The sequence below is a fragment of the Prunus avium genome, chromosome 5, assembly GCF_965620075.1.
Source record: "Prunus avium chromosome 5, drPruAviu1.hap1.1, whole genome shotgun sequence".
Classification (NCBI taxonomy): domain Eukaryota; kingdom Viridiplantae; phylum Streptophyta; class Magnoliopsida; order Rosales; family Rosaceae; genus Prunus; species Prunus avium.
In genome coordinates this window covers 18,263,002-18,287,997 of record NC_142288.1, presented here as the reverse complement: position 1 = coordinate 18,287,997, position 24,996 = coordinate 18,263,002, and the positions used below count along the sequence as shown (strand labels likewise).

Genomic DNA, 24,996 nt, shown 5'->3' with positions numbered 1-24,996 from the left:
TACCCTCATAACTTGTTATAATTTTTTATCAAATATAAGGGTAAAATGGTTATTTTAGGTAGTTCGCACTTACGATTTTTTAAAGATTTAATTGTCTGCTCCAAACTCGAATATTGGCTCTAATTGTCTCAACTTCATTTTCTCTTGTACCATTGGTCCCACAACAACCACTAGCGAAGTGTTGAAGTTTTTGGCTCACCGTGATGAGGGAGGAAAGAAGGAACCAAAATGGCTGTAAGGAGGAGCGGTTTGAGATGAAGAAGATGCAACGGGTGAAGAAGAAGAAGGTATTGACGCTCAAGCGGCATAGCCCAATTTTTGGCATGAACCCAGGTGCTCGAGTGGCAAGGAGGCACACTCGAGCAGCAGTTCCCAGACACGCAACATGTCCAAGCGGTTGGCGTGATTCTCTCCTATTTTGACGTGATTTCTTATTTTATTAGGGTTTCTTAGCCTAATTAAATAGGGTTTTGGTTTCCTATTCCTAGTTGTTGACCCAAAAAATCCAAGGCTAGGCCCAAATATAATATCGGCCCAATGCTATACTTTATTGAGAAGAAACCTGATTTGGGCACGTGAAAGTTCGTCATATGTGCTTGCACACATGCCACGCCAAGCAAATAAGCAACACGCCACGCTACAAGCTTAAGTGGGCCTAAGCCACGCGAACGCCTGGGGCTTGCTGAGCGGGTTGTGGTATGGATGGTTACGAGTATTCACAAGGCCCATTAATGGTCCAAGGAGTGGAAGTTTTGGGCTACTTGGGAGTACCCATTCCTTGAGCCCAAACATATGGGTAAGCATGAGAGAAAAACCTAGTAGCCCATCACCTTAAGAAAACCTAATAGCCTATAACACGTGAGAAAATCCACATTAGCCAAAGCTTCCAACAGTCTGACGAAATCAAAGGGAACTCACAAGCCGTTGGAAACAAAACAGCCCAGCCCAGCACCTTATAAAATATCCAACGTCGTGTATCTCTGTTAAAACCATATCGCAGCCAAACCACCAAAACCAAGCAAACCCATGTGCTGATCACCTTTTTGACCAAGCACCCTTACCCATTCTTTCCTCTTCAAGCTTTGGTGAGAAAACAAGAAACAAAAGTGGGCGGCTCCTCACCCACATGGAGAAGCCCAGCTGCCTGAGGACCTTGGAACCCCAAAAAGCTGCGTGCCTATGGGTTCAGGCTAGGGAAATTTCACCAAACAAGAGTAAATGGAAGAAAGTGAGGAAAAAGGGGAGAGGGTGGCTTGACAAAATTAAGGTTTTTAACGCCTATAACAGGAGCCACTTTCTTCCCAGCAAAACACACAACAAAACCGATCGAAGGCAAGCATCCCCTCTGGAATCCTTCAATTTCATGCTTTGTTCTTCCATCTTCCTCCTTTCTCTCTCTCAAAACCCACATCCAGAGAGAGCAAGCATCATCTCTCATCTCTGGAACCCTCCGATTTCAAGCCTTGTTCTTCCATTGCTTCCCATTTTCTCTTCTATCAAATCGCCCAGGAGCTTGACGAAGCTTTCGTCAAGCTGCTGGAAATATGCTAAAGCCACCCATGCTTTCATCTTCTTCCTCGCTCTCTCTCTCATAACACATATTCAGAGAGCAAGCTTTCCTCTCATCTTCAAAACCTAGCAATTTCGTGCACTATTCATCCTTCTTCCCCATTTTCCCTCTTGGCAGAACTGTTCCAGTACTTGACAGAACTTTCGTCAAGCTGCCAAAAACTTGCTCAAGCCACCCGTTCCTCTTCCTCATCTCTTCCTCTCTCTCCTCAACAAATCCTCCCAAAAACTCTCTCTTCCCCTTACTTCGAGCCTATGTTTCTCATAGGAAACCCAAGCCTTCTCTCTCTCATGCTAAACTCATGAATGCTCAGCTCCCATGCCACAAACTTCTCATGTCAAGCCTAAATATTTATCTGCAAGCAATTATCTTTTTTGTTGGTGAAGATAACTAGGGTGTTTCCTAAGGCTCCGCTACCCTTTCGAAGCACACTTGGGGTTTGATTCTCGAACTCAGACACAAGGGGCGATTCCAGCCATTTGCTCTTTACAGCAGCCCAGGCCTATTCGTCAAGCTGCTGGAACGAAAAAGCCCATACACTAGTCAACTTGTAACTTAAGTCCTATGCATTATAAATTTAGGTTAAATTAAGGAGAGGAAAATTCAAGAGAGAATTTTCAAGAGAAAGACACAATAGATTTCAAGAGGGAATTCTAGGGTGTTTTTCCAAGGGCATTAAGGGTTTGAGCAAAGGGTGAGAGAAAGGAGAGCTAGGATTCTTGTAAGAGCTAAGGGGGTTTAAGATTGTAACCAGAGTTGTTCTTACATACTAGTGAATTTCTCGGATGGATCACTAAGAGGACATAAGCACGAGGCTGATCCTCTATAAATCATTGTATTCTTGTGTGTGCTTTCTTTCTCTCTTCGATGTGTATGCTTTATTCTCAAAAGAATTTGTGTGTGTACTGTTGCATAGTCCATCAATGACAAGGTCTTGGAGTGTTTGTGCACAACACGAAGAATAAAGCGAAGGTCCCAATCTCTAAAGCCGTAATTGGTTTCAGTGAGAGATATTTTTGAGTGATCCAAATCCTCCGAGATTAATTTTCAATGCACACAAACTACTAAGATGTCATGGGGGTTCGAACCCGAGACCACTAATATGCAAGTCAAAGCCCTTTTACATTCATTATCTTGATTTCTCTTTCTCTTTCAATTGATCTGGTCAGGATTGAGGAGATTGGATGGATGGATGGATGGGTGGGTGGGGAGGGAAGAAGAAGAGAGAGTAGCCATGGGAGGTGGCTGATCAAATTTTGGAGTAGGTTTGTGTTGACATAAATTTTTTAATTTATTTTGAATGGTATAGTTGGATTTAAGGTTTTGAAAAAAAAAATAGTGGGGGAAATGGGTGTAAATAAACAAATGTAGAAGAATATTAAAGTGCCTTAAAGGTACAATGGATTATTGAATTTGGTATAGTGGATATTCTATAGTCAATTACATTGGATTATGGAATTTGATTTTCAAAAAAAGTATAATTAAACAAATGTAATTGGTAATACTTCGTGATTTTATGTGGACCCTCAAATTTCCAAGAGTGTTAGGGGAGCAGAGAAAACAGATGATAAGAATAACGCTTGTTCTCCACCGTCAAACTCTTTCTTCTTTTTATCACAACAATTTTTGAGTTCTTGGATCACAAGACTATTAGTTTTCTCCAACATCTCAACTTTTTATTATTATAAGGCAATAGGTTAACTTCTCGGGTATCAAGTCCCTTAATTTGTTAAGGGATCTTGGTTGGTTGTGTTTCCCAAATTTGAAGAGGTTGGTAAAACAGTTAGATGCAAGCTGGGTGGATTGATGCAGAAGAAGAAATACTCAAGGGAGGAAAAGCTTACGGGTTGAAAATGGATGGGGATAAGGAGTTGCTTTTACCGTATAAAAAAATGAGTTGCTTTTAAGCTTGAGCTATTGGGGAAAAATAAATGGAAGGCGCGAATTGCATGCACGTAGTAGATGAAAAATAAAATTTACCATAACATAACTCCTTCATGCAATTTGTTAACTTTCGAATTTGGATTGTTGCCATTGTTTACATGTGACTCTTTTAGTTACTATTGTGGGTACGCCTTTTGTTTACACACACACACACACATTTCCATCTTATTATTCCGTCTTTTTTATTTTCATGTACCAAATTCAATCAAATTTCACTTGCCCATATTTTCATTGCAGTTATTCCATCTTATTCCCCCACTAAAGTATTTTTGTCGACCAAAATCATTCAATCATAAAAGGAAGAAAATCTAGCAAGGACCACGCAAATTTCGCAACAAAAATAAAAATAAAAATAAATGTTTCCTATTTGATGCTCCTAAAATAACAATTACAAGTAAGTTTTTCTGCCTTATAAATATATACTGTAGTCACTAAGGTCATTTCCAATCCCTGAGGCCGAACCCAAAAAATCCTAAATTTTAGCCTAATTTCTCTCCCAACCAAGAAAAGTAGGGGGCTAAAATTTGGAAAAATCCAAACTTAGGACAAGCTATAGTCTGGACAGGAATTTTTGTGCGTGGAGCCCACACAACCATGATGCAACCTATGTGCAACGAGGTAACAATGGGGCCCGTACTTCTGGTGCTACAGAAGGTGTCGTGCACTAGTGTCACAACTCTTTTTTTTCTTTCTATTTTTTTTATTCCAACAGTAACCCAAATCAATGATCCATATTAAATCCAAGCTATTTTAATGGTAAAAAAAAAAATCCAATGGTTGAAATTTAAATCCAACGGTTAAAATAATATTTAAAATTAATATAAATCATATCCAACCCCAAAACTCAGTCCAAACTCTATAAAATATACCCACCTATTTCTCAAATAAAATTATATTTATGGAATTTCAATTTTTTACGTCAAATTGTTCAAAAAATTAAATTATGAAGTCATTTAAAAAGATTAAATGAAGAAAATTTATCCATGGAAAAAATTAAGTAGACTTAAACCATTCTTAAACAATTTAATAAAGTTGCAAACTTAAATTTGAGTATGAAGGGTTAAGGGGAAAATGGTTTGAGTTCGGGCAAAATCCAGATAGTTATTTTTTAGAGGTGGGAAATTTGAGTTTGGGACCAAATAGGTTGAAGAAGGCCTAATCAATTTTATTCAATACCAAACATTTATAGCTTGAGTGTAAATTGTAGTCATTGCAGCCTCAACAAGTCCACCGGCTTTTAAATAGTCACGTACTTCTCCCTTTTAATAGGCTTTTAAGCCAATGTTGCAATAATTTTAGAGCAATATGATCACAGTAGGAAAGCAGTCACATAATGTACTGTAAGGATTTATACGCATCCAATGTTATAAAATAATTAGAGTATGAAAGTACCACTGAATATTGAGGTGGAATTATATTTGCTCTTATGATTTTACACTGATAGAATTTTCTCTTTCAGATAAAACTCTATAACTCTCAGATTTCTCACTTTCTTTTCTCTCCTCACTGGCGTGCTCTCATTCTCTTCTCTAATGGTGTGTCTTGCAAAGCAGTAGGAAGCTGATATATAGGCAAATTGGATGGAAGCAGCCAAGGCTCTTATGAATGTGCAGTAAGGGCAAGTTACAGACAAGATTTATCCAAAGTCTTCAAATAAATAGTTAGTGGGCTCCACTCAAAGACTTTTACAACACTCCCCCTCGGAGACCACAAGTCCCTTGATTGGTTGTCTCATTAAAACCTTACTTGGAAAAACCTAGTAGGTACAACTTCATTTGGGACATTAGAACAATGTTGAATGCGCACATATTGCCTCGTTAAAACCTTGCTAGGAAAAATCCAGTGGGAAAAATCATAGTCAAAGGAAAAAAAGTACAGCTCACATATGTCCTGTGTTAGAGGACTCTTGAATGCTCCCCCTTATTTTGCATGCTTCAATTCAATAACTTGCAGAGTTGACGTAATCTGATACCATGCACTAGCTTTTGGAATGTACATTTTGGCATAGATGTGGTGAAGTGGTCTGCCAGGTTATCTCTTGAACGGATTTGTCTGACTTTGATTTCTTGACTATTCTCAAGCTCATGTGTGTAGAAAAACTTTGGTGACATGTGCTTGGTCCTATCACCCTTGATGTATCCTCCTTTGATCTGAGCAATGCAAGCTGCATTGTCTTCATTCAGGATGGTTGGAGTGTCTGTTGCTGAGGGTAGGGCACATGTGTTTCGGATGTGATGAATCACCGACCTTAACCAAACACATTCACAACTGGCTTCTTGGAGCGCTAGTATTTTTGAGTGATTAGAAGATGTAGCTATCAACGTTTGTTTCGTTGAGCGCCACGAGATTGCAGTTCCTCAACATGTAAATACATACCCAGTTTGTGAGCGTCATTTATGAGGATTATAGAGGTATCCTGCATCTGCATATCCAACAAGACTCGGGGCATTGGTCGATTCTCTGGAATAGAATAAGCCCATGTCTGTTGTCCCATAAAGATATCGTAGAATATGTTTGATGCTGGTCCAATGTCGGCTTTTTGGTGCAGAGCTATATCTTGCTAACAAATTTACTAAAAATGTTATGTCTAGTCCGGTACATTTTGCTAAGTATAATAAAGCATCTATTGCACTGAGGTATGGTACTTCTAGACCAAGGACCATTTCAGCATCCGTTTTTGGACGATATGGATCTTTCTTAGTGTCAAGGGACTGAACGACCATTGGAGTGCTAAGTGGATGAGCCTTATCCATGCCAAATCGCTTCAATACTTTTTCAGTATAAGTTGATTGAAGAAGCAAAATCCCACTAGCATTATGCTCAATCTGCAAGCCGATACAATATTTTGTCTTTCCAAGGTCTTTCATCTCAAATTCATGTTTGAGATAATGAGCAGTCTTTTAGAGCTCTTTAGGAATTTTGACTAGATTCATGTCATCGACATATATTGCCACTATTACAAATCCAGACTTTGATTTCTTAATAAACACAGTTGGGCAAATAAGATCACTTGTGTATCTTTTTTAAGTAAATACTTACTGAGACGATTGTACCACATTCGCCCAGATTGCTTTAGTCCATACAAAGCAGCTTAAGTCCTTCTTGGACTTTCATGTATTTATCTGCATCCAATTCTCCATACAAATATGTGGTAATGACAGCCATAAGTTTTATGTCAAGTTTTTCTAAAACCCCCAAACTTATTAAGTAACGGAACATAATTGCACCCATTACGAGAGAGTATGTTTCCTCGTAATCAATCCCAGGCCTTTGTGAAAAACCTTGAGCAATGAGTTGCGCTTTATACCTACGATCTCATTTTTCTCATTGTTCTTTCTCGTAAATACCCATTTATAACCTACAAGGTTCACATTGGGTGGAGTTAGAGCAATAGGTCCAAAAGAACTCCATTTTTTAAAAGAATTTAATTCTGCCTAGATTGCATATTTCGACTTGGGCAAATCTTGTCTCTGTGTGCATTTATCAATAGAGTAAGGCTCAATATCATCATCTTTTATGATCTCAGTAGCCACTGAGAATGCAAATATATCATCGATGAAATCTCTTTTCTATTCCACAATTCATTAGTTGTTGTATAATTTATGGAGATTTCTTAAATTTCAAGTATCACTACCAATTTAGAGGCATTTGTCTCACCAAGGACATTTTCCTTTCAGGAAGTACCTGTGCCTCTTCGGGGACATTTGAATCATGAATTGTGGGTTCTCCATTCATTTCATTTGGATTCATTTTGGCCATCGACTTCCTCTTTCAAGGAACTGAATCCTTTGAGCCTAGTGGTCTGCCACGTTTTAGGCGTGCAACATATGAATCATTTGCTGACATATTGTTTTGTCCATTATGGACATTAATCCTTGTAGGTGCATTTGTTGTTGGGATATGTGATTTTGTCACTTTTGTTGCATCATTAAATGCATCTGGGATTTAATTGCCAATACTTTGAAGATGAACGACCCTCCTCATATCGTTTCCGCATTGAGCGATACGAGGATCGAGATGAGACAAAGTAGGTACACCCCACGATAATTTACGTCATTTTTTAGGAATGAGTTTGCCTTGTTGTTCTTTAGGAACAAATTTTTCTCCCCTTAATAGTGGGAAAATTGTCTCCTTAAAATGACAATTCGCAAATCATGCGGTAAAGATATCACCCATCAGGGGCTCCAGATATCGAATGATAGATGGTGAATCAAAGCCAACATAAATTCCCAATCTGCGTTAAGGACCCATCTTAGTACTTTGGGGTGGTGCAATGGGCACATAAACCACACAACCAAAAACTCTTAAATGTGAAATGTTTGGTTGATTACCAAACACGAGTTATACTGGAGAATATTGTTGGCAATGGGCCTCAACCGCACTAGTGATGGTGCATGTAAAATGGAATATCCCCAAGAAGAAACTGGCAACTTTGTCTTCATGATCAAAGTGCGAGCTATTAACTGAAGATGCTTAATCAAAGCTTTGCCAAACCATTTTGAGTATGAACATGAGGAACATGATGTTTAATGTCAATGCTCAGTGACATGCAGAAGTCATCAAAAGTCTGAGATGTAAGTTCACCAACGTTATTGAGTCCAATTAACTTAATGGGATAATCTGGGAATTGGGCTCATAATTCAATTATCTGAGCCAAGAGCCTAGCAAATGAAATATTCCGAGTGGACAAAAGGAAAACATGTGACCATTGGGTAGATGCATCAACCAATACCATAAAGTACCGAAATGGTCCGCAAGGGGGATGAATAGGTCCACAAATGTCCCCTTGGATTCTTTGTTAAAATGATGGGGATTCAACATCAACCCTTGGTAGAGATGGTTTGATTACCAACTTCCCTTGTGAACAAGCCTAGCAAGAGCTATCACTTAACACCATAATGTGTTTTGTCAACAAGGGATGTCCTTTAGAATTGGTAATGATTGTACGCATCATGGTGGATTCAGGATGACCCAACCGGTTATGCCAAAGCTTAAAAGCATTTGAGTCAATGAACTTTTGGTCCACGACATTATGCGCCTCAATTGTCCATATGGTTGTACGGTACAACCCTGATGAGAGCGCACAAAGCTTCTCCAGTATACGCTTATGGGGATCACTGGATGTAATGCAAAGATATTCCATATTTCCCTAATTTTTTGTTTCAATGTGGTAGCCATTCAAACGTATATCTTTAAAACTCAATAGATTTCTTCTAGAGTTAAATGAATATAATCCTAAGTGGACAGTATTGTTCAATTTGGTAATAACTTGGGATGTTCCTGAGCCTTCAATCAGATTTGTAGGACCTGATATGGTTGTTACCTTTGCTTTTGTAAGCATCAAGTTTGAGAAATACTTTCAATCTCGAAGGATCGTGTGAGTAGTCGCACTATCTGCGAGACAAATATTTTGTTAGTGTTCTTATTTTGGGAACATCCATAATTTATATCCATATCTTCAAATAAATAAATAAGCTGAATCAATAAACAATTATTCAATGTAAAGGAAAAACATTGCCACTTTTATTGAATTGAAATGAAAGTTAAAAGCAATACTTCAAATAATAGAAATGGTACATAAGGGGAATTAATCTAATTCGGACCCATAAACTTCATTCCCCCTTTCAATAATAAAGTCAGATATATCCAGATGCGTCATGTCTAACTGACGCAATATTTCCAATGGGTCATGTCTGGATGGTAGATCTAGTATATCCATTGGATCAAGATGATCAATATAATTTGTCTCCACTTTATTATCCTTAAGTGAAGATTGACAAACATTCGCCAAATGTTTCGGTGTACTACAGGTACCCCTCCCGATGTCCCTTTATGCTACATCTGTGACTAGCACCCTTAATATTTCTAAGCACATAGCTTGTTTGAGCTTTCCCCTTATTCCGGGATGCATTTTTTTTGCTCGTGGCTAGATGGCTCATTAGACCCAAGCCATATGAATGGGTACCATGATCTTTTCTATTCCTTTGCTAGCAGTCGCACATGCCTCCTCGCCCACGTATGTGGTACTGCCTTGAGAGGAGGTGACATTCACTTCCTGAGATGCATCATTTTTAGGGAATGGTGTTGAGCCTTTTGGGTGAGATTGGTGATTTTTCAACTGAAGCTCGTTGTTATGCTTGGCCAATAAGAGGTAGGATACCAACTTTGAGTACTTTGTAAAACCACTATTCCTATATTGTTGCTGCAGGAGCACATTTGAGACATGAAAATTACTGAGGGTTTTTTCAAGCATATCCTCCTCAGAGATATTCTCGCCACACAACTTCATCAAGGAGATAATTTTGTGCATCGCCGAGTTGTACTCAGACACTGACTTGAAATATTGGAAGTGCGTCCACTCATATCTGGCTCTTGGGAGGATCACTGCCTTTTGGTGATTATACCTTTCGCATAAGGCTTTCCACAAAACTAGTGGGTTATCGACCGCCACGTATTCGCTTTTCAACACTTCATGAATGTGGCGGCAAAGAAAGATCATAGCCTTTACGTTTTCTTGTGGGGATGCATCACTTCCATCCACAATGGTTTTTCCAAGGCTATTGGCCTGCAGATGGATCTTGGCATCTAGGACCCATGATATATAGTTGTTCCCATATATGTCTAAAGCAGCAAATTCCAGCTTTGCTAAGCTTGCCATCTTCAAAAGAAAATGAGATGTATCAGAATTTGTAATGACATGTTTGCACTTTGTTAGAACTTCAGGTTCTCAACAAGATTTTGTTTTTGAACTTCAGGCCAAAAATATTTTGCAAATTTACCTTAAACTTCAGGTTCGGGATCTAAGACATTAAGCCATTTCTTAACAGAAACTTCAGGTTCCTTTAATTGTTTGAGGAACTTCAATCCCCTATTGTTCATGTATATTAACTGATGATTTCTTTCGTAAAAATAAAGTGCAGTAAAAGAAAAAAATTAAATGGCATATTAATATTATATATTGGGTTTACCACATCACACACTGGTATTTACAGATGCTTAATTGCATCGTCCAAGTTGTGTATATCATTGTGGCATTTATATATCCAATATAGAATAAGTTATCATATTGTGGGCAATATAAATGCGCCACTATTCAAGATATAATAAGATCAGTTTTAATATCACATCACCATTTTTATTACAATAATATATGTTACAACGTGATGGGCAATGAAACTACACTACCATAAAATAATAGGATAAGGGATAAAACAGCGTCATTCCAAATTATAGTTGTTCACCCGTTTTGATTTGTTTCCTGTGATGGTAGGGTAAAGTTCCCCATTAATCCAAAGACCATGGTTGGTCAATAAATTAACTTTCTTTGTGTGTCGAGCGTGCCACCGTTAGCAATTTTTCAATTCTAACAGACTTGAGAGTAAAAATAACTTGCGCCCCAAGCTATTGACTTTGAACAAACGATTGTGAATTTGGGTGAGGAATATCTCCCAAGTAAGTTTTTTTCTATACCTTAGATTGGTAAGGACTTCATAATTTATCTAAATAAAATTGGGAAGTAAAGCAAAAATACAAGTGTTTGAAAATAAAAACAAGTTCAAGGAGAACTGTTTGAAATACAGTAAATGAAAGGAACTACTAAGTCCGGAAATATATCAAAATATTGGACTTCGAATTCTGCCTGAAATGCCATTTCTGAGACTATTTTAGTCAAGCTGGATTGCACTGGATTGTGTGGCTGAACTGGATTGCCTGGACTGGACTGAATTGGATGCACCTTCAACTAATAAATATTAGCTGGAAATCGATACCAATGTTGAAATTGGCAGAGCTATAATCAAGTTGAGTTGTGAGTGGCTGGGAATTCTGAGCAGAATCTCAAGGATAGCTTTGAAGGTCCTTGGTACCTTGGTTGGCTTTGCTTCTATTGAAGGCTAGAATGATCAGTGAACTGATTGTTTCTTTTGTATTTGTTTTGTTGATTGTTGGTGGTCCTTTTTTCAGTTCTCATCCCTTGTATTTATAGGAATTTTGGTTCCTAAAAATATCTGGAAAATATCTCCTGGAAAATATCAATTGTGATGAATATCTTTTCCTTGTAACTTGTGAAGAAAATATCCCTCTTTTGAAGGCACATGGATGTTTTGCAGAGATACTCAGCATGCTTTCTCTAAGAATTCCTTTTGAATACCTTCTGGCCATTTTTGTAACTTGTGCTTCAAAATATCTTAATTGATGAGACCACACGGGTCTGTAGTTCCTGAGACTTAAATGGCTATAGGAGATAACTTTTGCTTTTACCTTTCTGTTGATATGGTCTTGAGTTAATGAAGGTCAGACCTCAAGTTTCAAAATATGTAATCTGGAAACTTGGGAAAGCTATTTTGGCTTATTTTATCTCTTGGAATGATATGAGCTTCTTTTCCAATTTTTGGCAAGTGGAGCCCGAATAGCCAGTTGGGCTGATGAGTAAAAAATAGGGAGTTTCACTAAAATACCCAAAATGGGGGCTGAAATTATAAAAATACCCAACACCCAAAACACTTTATAAACATACCCAAAACTCATCATTACACACACTCAAAACCCATTTATAAACATACCCAAAACCCATCATTACACACATACCCAAAACCCATTTTGGGTATGTTTCTATGTTTAAATAGTGCTTGGGTATTTTTATAAATACATGTCTAGGATTGGGTATTTTTATAAATATCTATAAAAAATAAGTCCAAATGTATTTTGGCTAGAATGGAGAGTTTGGCCAAAAAGTGCAAATTTTGGTACAAACAACAGTATGAAAAAATAAATTAAACAAACATGACTGAAACAACATAAAAATTGTGAGAGTACAAAAAAGAAAGTTTGCATGTTGTCGTAATAGTAAAGTGAGAGTAGGCATATGATAGATAGGAGATAGAGAAATAACCACATAATGTTTAACTAGGAAAATTTAGAGGTGAAGAAGAGAGACTATCGTGCTGATAACATGTTATAAAATAGTCATAGTATGAAGTATCACTGAATATTGAAGTGGAATTATATTTGCTCTTAGTGCTTACACAAATAGAATTTTCTCACTCTCTTCTCTTTCCTCATTGGCGTGCTCTTATTCTCTTCTCTGATGGTGTATCTTGCAAAGCAATATAGGCAAATTGGATGGAAGCAGCTAAGGCTCCTGTGAATGTGCAGTAAGGGTAAGTTGCAGACAAGCTATAAAGTCTTCAACTAAATAGTTAGTGGGCTCCACTCAGAGACTTTTACAACATCCAAGACATACATAGAATAGTTTTAGTTGCATTATTATCACATTGGCACTTTGTCAACCTATTAATTGCTTGCAGCAAACAAAGAGGATGATTGAACAAAAAATTGGGTCTTGTGTGGTCACCTAATCCTCACTCTATGAGTCGGGCTTGATATTTTGACATGAAACATCGCTCAACCACCGTTAATTAATACAGACGCAGAGCCACTAAGAGCATCCACAATGGGCTCCCTAAACCACCTACTTAGAAAAATTTTAGGGAGGAATTGTAAAAATACAACTCCAATCATGCTCTCTATCCACCTCCTAAAATAGGAAAACCTCTAGAAGCTCCTAAATCTGAGGAGAGAGAAATGACTCTTAGTGACTCCCTATAATTTAATTCTGCTTTATTTAATGAGTATTTCAAACCTTTATTTAATGCTAACTATTTTTTATCTTTTTTTTAATAGAGATGGACCAATCTAAAAAAAGATATATTATTTATGACTCTCTAAACTAGAGAGCATGATTGAACTTGTTTATTGGCTCCCTCCTCAAATTTTTATTTATTGGATTTGTTGTTTATTGTATGATATATAATATTATAAAATAAATTAGATTAGATTTGAATATTCCAATAGAAAGAAGAAATACAAACAATTTAGTAGATTAATTTTTATTTTATGTATGCACTTTTTTCATGACCAATTTGTCCTCATTAACAATTTATAATTACAATTTTATCCAACAACAAAGACCATTGGTATTCTTTCTTATTTTATATTTCTAATAAGGGTATAATTGAAAAGTTAAAAAAATTTGTTTTACATTCATACTCAAACCAAACATGAGAAAGGAAATAAAGTGGTATTTTCTAATTACTTACTTTTCCAACATTACCAAACATGAGAAATAAATTTTCCATTTACCGTTCGTTAGAAAAAGACATGAGAAACAATTTCTCATCAAATTATTCATAATCAAACGGGGCCTAGTGTGAAATTAACTCTACGATGAGGTAATAATTTCTAAATCCTTTTAGAAAAAGATTTTAGGTGGAAACAAAAGAGTAGTTGAAGGCGCATGTGCATGGTATCGTGTTACTACCATCCGCACCATAAAATACCTCATCTTTGCATAATGAAATACTTGCCACCACTGAGCTGCAAAATAAAAAACTTCTCATTTGGATTTTGGCCAATTCGGATAGCTCAAGTAAAGCGACCATGCTCTAATTCACATTCCCTTTTTCCTGCAATCAATCAAACAAACAATGTCAATTTCCATGGCCTTGTTTTCTCCCACAACCCACATCCCAACCCTCTCTCCCTCTTCATCTTACTCCAAACCCCACTTGACCCACAAGCCTTATCTTCTCAGACCCAAGAACCCTCTCTTCACGACCAAAGCTTCAGCCGAAAATGGAGCAGGAGCTCTCGCCCCAGCTGCCACTGCTGTGAAGCCAGAAGCAGAGTCCAAGGTCCCCGAACCCGTCGAGCCTGTTCCGGTGAAGACTGAGAGCTCTGCTGGGGCTAATGGGTCAGCTGCTGCACCGGCTGAGGAGGTGAAGGTGGTCGGCTTGTTTGAGGACAGCAGATGGGTCAATGGGACTTGGGATTTGAAGCAGTTTGAGAAAAGTGGCAAAACTGACTGGGATGCTGTTATTGATGCTGGTATGGGTTCTGGGTATCTGTTCTTTTGGTCTTTAATTCTTAATGCTTTTTTTTTTAGTTCTGATGCAACTGTTTGATTTGGAAGGAGATTTAATTTCTTTTTAATTATTGTTTAACTCTATTCAAAATAACGCCAATGTTAAATTTGAACTTACTATTTTCTAGTTTTTTCCCCTGCTCCATACGGATCCTTGAAACAAGTATTGGATGAGGGAGAAGCATGATTAGGCCCAATTGAGAATTTTATGTGTAGAATGGGAATACCTGCTGAAAGTGCAAGACCCAAGTGGTTTAATTTGATTTCTGAACTTGCATGTCAATTTGAGAGCAGATAAAAGTTTTGAAACTTAGATGAAGAGATTTCTATGTAAGTTGTCAGGAACCCAAATTTGATTTTTCTCAGACTAATCTACTTTGATCCTCACACTTCATGCTGCTTTATTTTCTTATGTTGGTTTTGGTCTTCATAGCTGGTTGTGTTCTAATTGTGCAATATGTAGATGCACTCTTTCCTTGTTCCTCAATTAAGAAATGTATTCAGGCTAAATTTGGAAATTGAAACAGTAAGTAAAAGAAATTGTTCACATAAGAAGTTGGGAGATATTTCCCAAAGATTTAGACTTTCATTTCTCTTTTTTTTGAGACTCACACTGATAAAGAATGAAATAACTGTCCCATTGACAAAAAGAGCAAGTTGTGAGTCTAGTTTACTTACTGCATATTCAGATATGAACCGTACCTACTATAGTTTCACAGCAGCGTGAATTTCTGTAGTTCTTTTATAATTGTTTTATAGTAAGATCATCTATCCAAGGCTTTTGTTGATTCTTAGTCTAGCATCAATTGCTGCCTGAAATAGAGTAGGATTAAAGGAGCATCCGTTAGATGTTGGTGCACCCTGTATTTAGCTAAAAAATTTATGAATTTAAAAGTTTTCTTTTGCAAAGAAGAGAAACAGATGAGGTGAATTTAGAATCCATTTATAATTGTTTCTTTGGTGAGTAACTTGCATCATTCTGATAATTCAGAAATTACTTGCTTTCTGATGCACCAGTTTGCATAACCATTTTCAGAGGCTAGGAGGAGAAAATGGCTCCAGGACAACCCGGAATCTTCCAGTAATGAGAACCCTGTATTCTTTGATACTTCCATTGTACCTTGGTGGGCATGGATAAAGAGATACCATTTACCTGAAGCTGAACTACTCAATGGTATGTTCAGATCCACTGAATTTAAAAGAATTGAAATGAGGGAAATGGCAATGCACCTCAGACTAATATATGTTCTGCTCTTTTGGGTTTTATGCAGGTCGTGCTGCTATGGTAGGATTTTTTATGGCTTATCTGGTTGATAGCTTGACTGGAGTAGGTCTAGTTGACCAAATGGGCAATTTCTTCTGCAAAACATTATTGTTCGTGGCTGTGTCAGGAGTGCTTCTGATCCGCAAAAATGAAGATGTTGAAAACCTAAAGAAGCTACTGGACGAGACAACATTTTATGACAAGCAATGGCAAGCAACCTGGCAGGATGAGACCCCAGCTAGCAGTCCCAAGAATAAGTAGTTGAATTGTTGATGTTTGGCAGTTTGAATGTAGGTTATTTTCTTCTTCCTTCATTTGAGTTACTGTAATTTCTATGTGCTAGTGGAGAATGAAGCCTCATATTCAATCTTTGTATTTTGGCCCTCATTGTTAGTACTTGTGCGTTTACAGTGACAAGTCACGTTCGAAATTTACTGTGGATCTGTTTTCCTTGTTGAATCCGTGACTCTGCACCATTTGCTCTCTGAACTCCCTCTGCTTCTCCATTGGAAACACTTTGAGTTAATAAACAAACGCCTTTCTTCCACCTCCCTTATATAGGCACAAGAAGTGGCTAAAATTGACCTCCCACTTCAAGCAGCCACCAACTGCATTAATGCAAGTCTAGCAAGGGTAAAAGCCAATGCCACAGATACATCTCCTGTCCTGCATATGCATTCAAGGATTTACCGTGTGCACCGTCCAACCCAGTTCAATTATGGGGATGGCAACGGGGTAGGGCTGGGTTCATGTTTGCCCTCTCCGTCTCCATTCCCATAAAAATTATTTGTCCCCATCCCCACCCTATATCATGTTGGGTATGGGCGTGAGAATGGGGACGGGTAGTCCCCATTTGAGGCAGGTCAACACTGGGATCTGGTGTAACATCGAAAATTGTCACCCTTACATTCAATGTAGAAGTCATTAAAGTAATGACTTGTCTAGCAACCATCACATAGAAAATAACAACTATACTCTCATTTCATCAAATAACTTTAACAAGTTCACAACTTTAACAAGTTTATGAACTTGTCATATTAAGCAGACCCACCCTTGCAAAGTTGCAATAAATGAAAAAAAATGCTTGCAATAAATGAAAGACTCTGTCTGCAATAAATGAAAGGAAAAGGTAAATTCCCATGAAAAATAGCCAAAAAGAAAGGGGACAAAAAAAAAGAAGGAGAAGAAGAAAGAACCACTACTGAGCTTAAATGGCGTCGTTTCGGCGTTTTGCTTAAATTAAAACCCTTTAAAACCCCTGTTGATGTCGTTGAATGTTCATGCATTGACTTGGAGTCTTTGATAACATTGACTTCGGGTCTTTGAGTCCATGAAAAACCGTTCGCATTTTCCATGATCTTTCTTTCTGTCTGTGACCCAAACCTGCTTCCCGAGTATATTCCAAAATCGCCATTTCAACCTCGAAGTTATAATCAATTTACGAATCAAACCATCGGTTTCAAAAAGAATCATCAACGCACCGCTCGTTTGTTCATTGTCGCGTTACGATTTTCCATTTCAATTGGACGCTTTGAAACTGCTCATACTCGAAGATTTTCCGGTAATCTTTTTTCTCTTTTTTCTTGTTCTGCATTATGGTTATTTTTTCATTTGATATTTTTATTTGCACATGTATTTGTTTGCTGGGATTTAAATCAAGTTCTTTGAATTTTGGTTTCTGTTTTCGGTGCCGAGAAAGTACTCAAAAATGAACCACATTGCCGTATTTATGAACATTAGGTTGTTTGTATTTTTAGTCTTCTTTCCATGTTTTCTGGGGTTAGTTTTTATGACCAAAGTTGGATTCTTTGAGTTGGTAAGGTGTTGTCTATCTCCCCTTTCTTACATCCTTTCATGAGCACTCTGGATGTAATTGGGGTTCGGATTCCTGAGTGCTTTAAACATTGTCTTGTAATCTTGTGGGTTGTGAGGTTTGTAGCTTTTAATTGTTTTTGTTGTTAGACCATTGCAAATAAGTGTGTTTTTAATAATTACTCTGCTTTTAGGTTTTTGAGCATTTCATTTCATTCCATTGGGTTAAGAGTTGGAATGGGGGTCGTAGGGGCGACGAAGCATTTGGAATCATCGAGAATAATTGCTGCGCTTGATGTAAGTCATTCTGAGGAAAGACTGGGACAATTTACCATGGAAAATGGTGAGTTATTTTTCCATACCAAGTCAACTAAGTTCAAGAGGCAGATAGTATCTGCTGTTCGTGATTTCCCCCCGGGGTGTGGACGATTTGCTCATTTGAACTCTTTGAGACATGCTAAGGATGCCACTTCTGTGGGTACTTCAACAGAAAGTTTGCTTAGTGGGGGTAAAAATGTTGGTGGACATCGTGGGGTTGAAAAGCTGATGCTCTCAAATGGTCAGGGAGACGAGACTGACTTGATGAATGGTAATGATGTGGATTCTGTGGAGACAGTTGAATCAGTAAGCGCCTTAGAGCATGAAAGATCTGATTCTCTGAAGAATCTACTTCAGTTAAACAATTCGAGAACTGTTGAAGAGGCAGCTTCTGTTGGTACTGAGGAGAGTTTGATCAGCAGGGATACTAATGTTCATGGAAAAAGGGTTGAAAACTTAATGCTCTCAACTGATCATGTGCATGAGACTGACTTGATGAATGGTAAGGCTTCTGGTACTGTGGAGACAGTTGAACCTGTGACAGATTTGGAGCATGAAGCATCTGATTTGCTGAAGAGTATGCATCAGTTGTCAAACAATTTGAGACCCGTTGACGAGATAGCTTCTGTTGGTACCGCTGAGTATTTGCTGAGAAGGGGTAAGAATGGTGATGGGCAGGAGATTGATAAGCTGATGGTGTCAACTGGTCAGGTGGATGTGACTGTCTCGATGATTGGTACGGCTTCTAGTACTGTGGAGACGGTTGAATCTTTAATGGCCTTACAGAATGAAGTATCTGATTTGTTGAAGAACCCATATCAGCTTGGTGTGGCTACTCCAAAGGAAGAGATGGTTGCTGTTCTTTCAGATAGAAATTTTTGTTCGCCACGTGATGGATCCATTTCTGTTTCTATTGGAAATGGTCTTGAGAAGACTGCAGCGAAGAAATGTCCTTCTCGAAGACTAGTATCAGCTGTTCGGGACTTCCCTCCTCTCTGTGGAAGAAATGCTTGTAAGTTTGGTCAAGTGAAGTCGTGTATGGGTGATGAACCAACACAATCGAACACAGCGAAGACTAGTGTAAAACAAATAAGAGAGGATTTTCAAGAAGAGTTTCATAAGAATGAATTGGGAGGGAATGTTTCTGAAGTTATTAGAGACAAGGTTCAACCTAAATGCAAGGGGCATGCTGTACAAGAAATGGAGAGACGGGATAAATGTAAACCAAGTTATAAGCTGAAGGCGGTTTGGAAAGATACAAGAGAAAAGTGCATTGAGAAAAGTCCGCAAGAAAGTTCACAGCTTCCGTCGAATAGAGTAATTGTGCTGGCTTTGATGGCTCCGTCAAATTCTCAATTTAGGAAGGGGAGAAGGGTCCGCAAGCATATACCAGATTGCATTTGATGAAAGGAAACGAAAGAAACTTCGTCTTAAATGTTAGCTAGAAAGACCTAAAACTGCTTCCAGGACAGAAAAGGCAGCTAAACTCATCAGAACCATTCATCAACAAATGAGCCTTCAAGTTTTGACGTGGAGGTTGAACGCTGACATTTTTCAATGAGCCGGCTGCCCTGTTTTTGCCTAAAAGCTAAAATGATCTGTTATTGGCACTTTGAAAATTACACGTGGAGGAGCATGATGACTTTTGTGGAGTGCCAATAACAGCTTCCGTTTTTTTTATTTTTGTAAAGTGAAGTATGAATCCTGGAAGCATGCTGTGGAGCATCACAATAGGAGTTGGTTAATTGTTACATCTGTTCTTTTTTACACCATGAAAATTTCCCCAAGCTACGGATTTCTAGCATGAAATTTGGCTTTACGTTTTGCACATAACACATGCATGTCAATCCATTATAATTCATCTTTTATATTGTCTGCTTCCTTTTTGTTAGTTTACTTTTATTTTAGGTTCGTCACGGAAGGGATTTTGGTAGCTTGCATTCAAGGCAAACGCCCAATGATAAACTTGATTGCCAAATAAAATTCTGAACGTGAATAAACTAAGTACATTCTGAATGTTAATAAACTGAGTACTATTATTTCTTTAATAACAACCCCATTACCTTCATTCATTTCCCATTACATGCACGACTGAAATTTAAAAAAAAGAAGATAAGTTTCTCTTCTTTTACCTTTTTTGTAACGACTAAGAGAACCATCTGATGGGCAAAAAAACATAGCAAATAAAAAGTAAATTCATGCTTCCCAGCCCCTCAAGGTCGTAGCACGCGCAACCCGGTTCACCCCAAGAGTAAAAGCTCCCATTCTCAAGTTGCAGTTATGAATTTGACACATTGCTTTGATGTCATGGAAAGCCTTGTGCATGTACCTTTTAAGCTCACAGTTAACTTTTTCTTCTTCCCACATAAATCCTTGAATATTCTGCAGACCAGAGATGGGAGGATTTTAATTTAAGCCATATATCACAATAGAGGTCATACAGGGCTACAATGGGGGTTCTGTTATCATTAAAGGCTAAATGATAGAAAAGAAGTATTCCCTATATTTGTGAAATGTTTGTAAATTAAATTTGACAAAAAGGACATCTTACGCGATTTATTTACCTGAACCCATTCAAAGTAGCTCACCGTCACACCACCGGCATTTGCATATATGTCGGGGAGAATAACAACTCCCTTGTTGGACAAAATCTGTAGAAGAGGAATTGAATACCTAAGTATGCAAGTTCAGCGACCGGTATGCTAATCTAAGTTTGTAAAAGTGAATTTGTCTTATTACCTCATCTGCTTCAGGGTCAGTGGGATGATTTGCAGCTTCTATTATGAATTTTGCCTTCACATCAGCTGCATTTTCCCTTAAATATAAAATTTGAATAAACTATTATCAAAAACAGGAAAACCGGTATACAATTTTTTTGACTCCACCACAAGTGGGGCTTTTGACACAAAATTTCTGATAAGTATTTAGACATATCCTTTTATGATGTTCTCATGAAGCAGAATACATACTTGTTAATGACCCCTCCTAGGGCACATGGAATGAGAACATCACATTCATGAACAAGCAAGTCATTCGGGTCCATAGAATCTGCCCCTTGGAATTCCTTCAAACTTGCATTGCTCTCTTTGTATCTCAGCAGAGCTGGAATATCAATTCCATCTGGATTTTTAATTGCACCAGTGATGTCACTAACAGCAACGACCTTACCCCCTCTATCATGGATCAACTTGGCTGCCCATGATCCAACATTTCCAAAACCCTAAAATGTATCAACATAATTGTGAAACAATGTACGAAATGGTTAGAAGCAGAACACATATTCATGTCATCACGAATAGACGCCAAGGACAAAGAAGTTTTGATCATGATTTAGGAAAATACCTGGATAACAAACTTCATACCAGAAATTGACTTCCCATATTCAGCAAGTACAGACTCTGTTGCGAAAACCACCCCAAGTCCAGTCGCAGACTCCCTTCCAAGTGAACCCCCAAGATCCTAAATTGGCAACATTATGAATAGAAGAAAAAAAAATTATATGGGTCATTTAATTCTATTGAGTGGAAACAATTACAAGCACTTTGGGGTGGGTGATACTTACAATAGGTTTTCCAGTCACAACTGCAGGTGAATGCCCATGAAACTTTGAGTACTCATCAAGAATCCAAGCCATTGTCTGTGATATTTGAGAATTAAGAAAAGTGCAACTTTCCACCAAACATAACAAAATATTCATCATTTCCATCAGCAAAGGCCGTATTATCAATTTAGTCTGACTGGAAAGAGGATACCTGCGCATTAGTTCCCATGTCAGGGGCAGGAACATCCCTGTGAATTCCAATGAGATCATGGATCCTCTGAGTAAACACACGAGTTAACCGTTCTAATTCACTGATACTCAAGTCCCTTGGGTTGCACCCAATCCCACCCTTAGCTCCACCATAAGGAATGTTTGCTACAGCTGTTTTCCATGTCATTAGTTGAGCTAGAGCATTCACTTCATCTGGGTCAACCTTGCACCATTGAATATTTGATATTTCAGCACACGATGTATATTAAGAAAGCTTAAATGCATGTGGATATTAATTGTGCCAATCCATGAGAGGATTTACTGGTAATACCAATTTAAGATTTATGAAGACATGTCAGCTCTTAGTTTCACTAAATTGCCAGTGGGTCAAATTTGGGTGCACAACAAAGCCAATCCTCATCAAAATATAGAGTTTACATGTCCAGAAGTCTTTCCTCTTATTTAAAAACACAGGAATAAAGGAAAATGTAGATGGGCATAGAACTGCTGCAGGACAAATGTGGTTCATTTATTGGTAATCTGTATGCATGAAGAATTAACTGCAGAAACATCAATACTAAATAATTTAACACAATGTGTAGGACATTTATAGCTAGTTGAACATTTTCACTGACAATAAAATTATTTTGGTGTTCTATATATGTGAGTTTAAGGTCATATGTGGAAAACCATTAAACATAAAGATCATGTTTCAAGTTCTTATTGCAGTTACTGCTTGAAGCAACACCTTCTTTGTTTGGTACGCAAGCAGAATTGTATTAACACTGATGGCAGCAACGCTTGTTAAGGACATCTTTTTATGTCTAAATTAATTTGTCAATTTCCTAATAAAATTGAATGTAGCTGTTACTACTACTACTACAAACAACATGTGTTGCTATTATAAGTGGAACTCACCATCAGCACAGTCTAGGTAATATATCCGGCAGTCACTATCATTCAGATTTCCCCTTCCAAATGTTGCATACTCCTAAAAGGTTTAATAGATTTATGGTGTCGGCCAACTTAAAAGGGAAACAGGGCATTCTATGTTTTCATGTTGATACAACGATAACTAACTGAAAAGGAAAGTACAGAAAGGAGAAACTTATTAAGCATAATAAAACCACACTAGACGACAACTAAAGATGTACTACATTAATCACACCAGCATGCGCAAAATATCAATGATGTTTGGGCTTTACAATATGAATACAGGTAATGTTGTTACATAAGGCGTTTATAGCCAATCAATCATTGGTCACCTATATAAAAACAATTTTACATTGTTCAATTGTCGTTTATCTTCCCATCATACGTTTTCTAGGAAGAATCCAACCTCATTGCTAAGAAACCCTTTTTGTTACATCAAATATCTTGAGGCACATGGATATGCTCATCAAACCGTTTAACAAAACACGGGTTTGACATAACAAACTGTGAAATTCTCCCAATTATTGAGGGTATGTGGGAATCAAGGTTTAACCGTTGATATAATCGTAAATATTACCAAAGGTCCAAAATTGGATGAATCTACAATCAAAACCACAAATGTGAATCCTAATATAAACATAGATAAGTCTTCCTGGCATAAACGCAAACACAATGAGCTCACTTTATACAAATACTGCAACCAGTACGAATCTACTTAATAAAACAAACATTCTTATGACCTTCAACCATTAAAGTGCTCAACTTTTACAGACTAAGAATTCAATTGGGTCAGAGACCAGAAACCCAAATCAACTTGGACATTCACGGGAGATATCAACATTGACATAAAACATCAACAAGATGAAGAGAGAGAAAGAAGAAAGAAATGTAAACCTCAGGGTGGTAACGGATTCCTCCTTTCATCGGCCCACGAGCATTGTCATGTTGGATTCTAAACCCAACATAAGAAACCAGAGTGCCATCATCTTTTGGAATTGTACACTCAACCTGCAAAAACAACATCATAAAAACCCAAAAAAGAAGAAAACCAAATATGAAGGAAGAATTTATGGAATGAGCAAGCAAGAGACAATTACTTTGATTTCTCTAAAGGGAATCAAAAGGCTTTTCTCAAGCTTAGAATCCAGCCCAAGAATGCGAGCTGCATGACGAAAGTTGCGGTTGGTGGCTGCAAGAGCATTCATGGGTGCCTGAAATAAATGAAATAGTGAAAACCCAGAAGCTGAAAGCAAGCCAGAAGAACACCAAGACAAGATCAAGATGAGCTGGGGTCAAGCGAGTGGTATTTATATATGCCAAAAAAAAATAGAATTTAATTGATGGGACATGTAGCTGAAAAGTATGGTTAAAAGCTGGGATCTTTATAAACTTATATTCCTTGAAGAATCAATAAAATAAATGTATTTCCATTGTTGGAAAATGGTGTAGTTGTTTTTGACTTGTAGGACTCTGACACTGCAGCTTTTCAAGTGCACGTTCAAAAGTAGAAAGTGACAGCAAGGTTGGTTACTAGGATATGACCACTGAGGGCTGCTTTTGGTTTTTGTCTTATGTGCTATTAGTGGCGGATTCATGATTCAAAATCCAAGTAAGCGAAACTTACCTTAAAAACTCAACGGTATGAGTGAATTTTATTTATAAAAATAAAAAAATACACCTAGTAAGGGGAGACATAATGAGTCTTACCCTCAAATATGCATATACATAAATAAAAGCTTAACAAAAGCATTGTACTAGATGATGACCCATCATTCTTTTTATTAAAAAAAGAGAACAAATTCTTTGTTTTCTTAGGGTTCCGATTGTGATCCGACATGATAAAAGATAACATATTTAATCAAATATCACAGCAAAAAATCAAACAAATTCTCATAATAACATCAATGTCTTTAATGAAACATTAACATACCAACATCAAATCAAACATCTCAACAATACCAACATCAAATCAAACATCTCAACAAAGAGGAGACAATACTCAATTTCAAAGACCTAATTAATTTCAACAAAATCCCAAATTATAATTCATTTCTAATTAAACCTTAGAATACTCAATTTCAAATTAAAATTAAAATTAAGATGCATACATGTATTTTAGGAAAACCCCAAAAAGAGAAAATAATTAAAGAGGAGAGAATGAGAAATACTTGTTAATAAGGAAGGAGAAGGTATCTTTTGTTTTTTTGAAGTATAATATAAGCGGGCATGGCACATGGTTGGAGTGGAGAATGTCGATTGGGCTGGAGCATTTGAGTTGACATTGCTTTTATTGTTTTTGTTAAATGAGAAAGTTTGAGTGGGCTGGGCTATTGTTTTTGTTAAGGGGAAACATTTGAGTGGGTTGGGGTTGAGTAGGCAAAAGAGATATAATTGTATTAAGTATTGGGTAATATTTGGTTTGGCTAAAAATGGAGTAGGCGGCTTGTTGCGTAGATTTAGCTCCACCAAAATGGATTAAGCTG

General features: G+C 37.5%; 4 protein-coding genes across 4 annotated transcripts; 2 read left to right on the top strand and 2 right to left on the bottom strand.

Moving 5' to 3' along the window:
* Positions 1-9,452: 9,452 nt before the first annotated feature.
* Positions 9,453-10,172, bottom strand: LOC110756419 (uncharacterized). The gene has a single exon (XM_021957854.1). The coding sequence runs from the start codon at positions 10,170-10,172 to the stop codon at positions 9,453-9,455; it is 720 nt and encodes a 239-aa protein (XP_021813546.1).
* A 3,712-nt stretch (positions 10,173-13,884) lies between these two features.
* On the top strand, positions 13,885-16,158 carry LIL3:1 (Chlorophyll A-B binding family protein). The gene is made up of 3 exons (XM_021957888.2): positions 13,885-14,398; positions 15,472-15,609; positions 15,707-16,158. The coding sequence occupies exons 1-3, from the start codon at positions 13,999-14,001 to the stop codon at positions 15,958-15,960; spliced, it is 792 nt and encodes a 263-aa protein (XP_021813580.1). The 5' UTR covers positions 13,885-13,998; the 3' UTR covers positions 15,961-16,158.
* Positions 16,159-16,978: 820 nt separating this feature from the next.
* On the top strand, positions 16,979-19,697 carry LOC110756391 (uncharacterized). The gene is made up of 2 exons (XM_021957819.2): positions 16,979-17,260; positions 17,706-19,697. Exon 2 carries the CDS (start codon positions 17,749-17,751, stop codon positions 19,231-19,233), a length of 1,485 nt encoding a protein of 494 aa, XP_021813511.1. The 5' UTR covers positions 16,979-17,260; positions 17,706-17,748; the 3' UTR covers positions 19,234-19,697.
* A 148-nt stretch (positions 19,698-19,845) lies between these two features.
* LOC110756482 (glutamate dehydrogenase 2) lies at positions 19,846-23,841 on the bottom strand. The gene is made up of 9 exons (XM_021957925.2): positions 23,611-23,841; positions 23,408-23,521; positions 21,582-21,803; positions 21,392-21,466; positions 21,172-21,288; positions 20,799-21,049; positions 20,569-20,644; positions 20,394-20,480; positions 19,846-20,211 (listed from the first exon to the last, which is right to left on the bottom strand). The coding sequence occupies exons 1-9, from the start codon at positions 23,716-23,718 to the stop codon at positions 20,026-20,028; spliced, it is 1,236 nt and encodes a 411-aa protein (XP_021813617.1). The 5' UTR covers positions 23,719-23,841; the 3' UTR covers positions 19,846-20,025.
* Positions 23,842-24,996: the final 1,155 nt, after the last annotated feature.

Coding starts and splice junctions, on each gene's coding strand:
- LOC110756391 (XM_021957819.2), top strand. CDS start 17,749: ATGGGGGTCGTAGGGGCGACGAAGCATTTGGAATCATCGAGAATAATT.
- LOC110756419 (XM_021957854.1), bottom strand. CDS start 10,172: ATGGCAAGCTTAGCAAAGCTGGAATTTGCTGCTTTAGACATATATGGG.
- LIL3:1 (XM_021957888.2), top strand. CDS start 13,999: ATGTCAATTTCCATGGCCTTGTTTTCTCCCACAACCCACATCCCAACC. Junction 14,399..15,471: donor GGATGCTGTTATTGATGCTG/GTATGGGTTCTG, acceptor AACCATTTTCAG/AGGCTAGGAGGAGAAAATGG. Junction 15,610..15,706: donor TGAAGCTGAACTACTCAATG/GTATGTTCAGAT, acceptor GGTTTTATGCAG/GTCGTGCTGCTATGGTAGGA.
- LOC110756482 (XM_021957925.2), bottom strand. CDS start 23,718: ATGAATGCTCTTGCAGCCACCAACCGCAACTTTCGTCATGCAGCTCGC. Junction 21,804..23,407: donor GAATCCGTTACCACCCTGAG/GTTTACATTTCT, acceptor CAATGGTGCAAG/GTTGACCCAGATGAAGTGAA. Junction 20,212..20,393: donor GCTACTTTGAATGGGTTCAG/GTAAATAAATCG, acceptor TCTGGTCTGCAG/AATATTCAAGGATTTATGTG.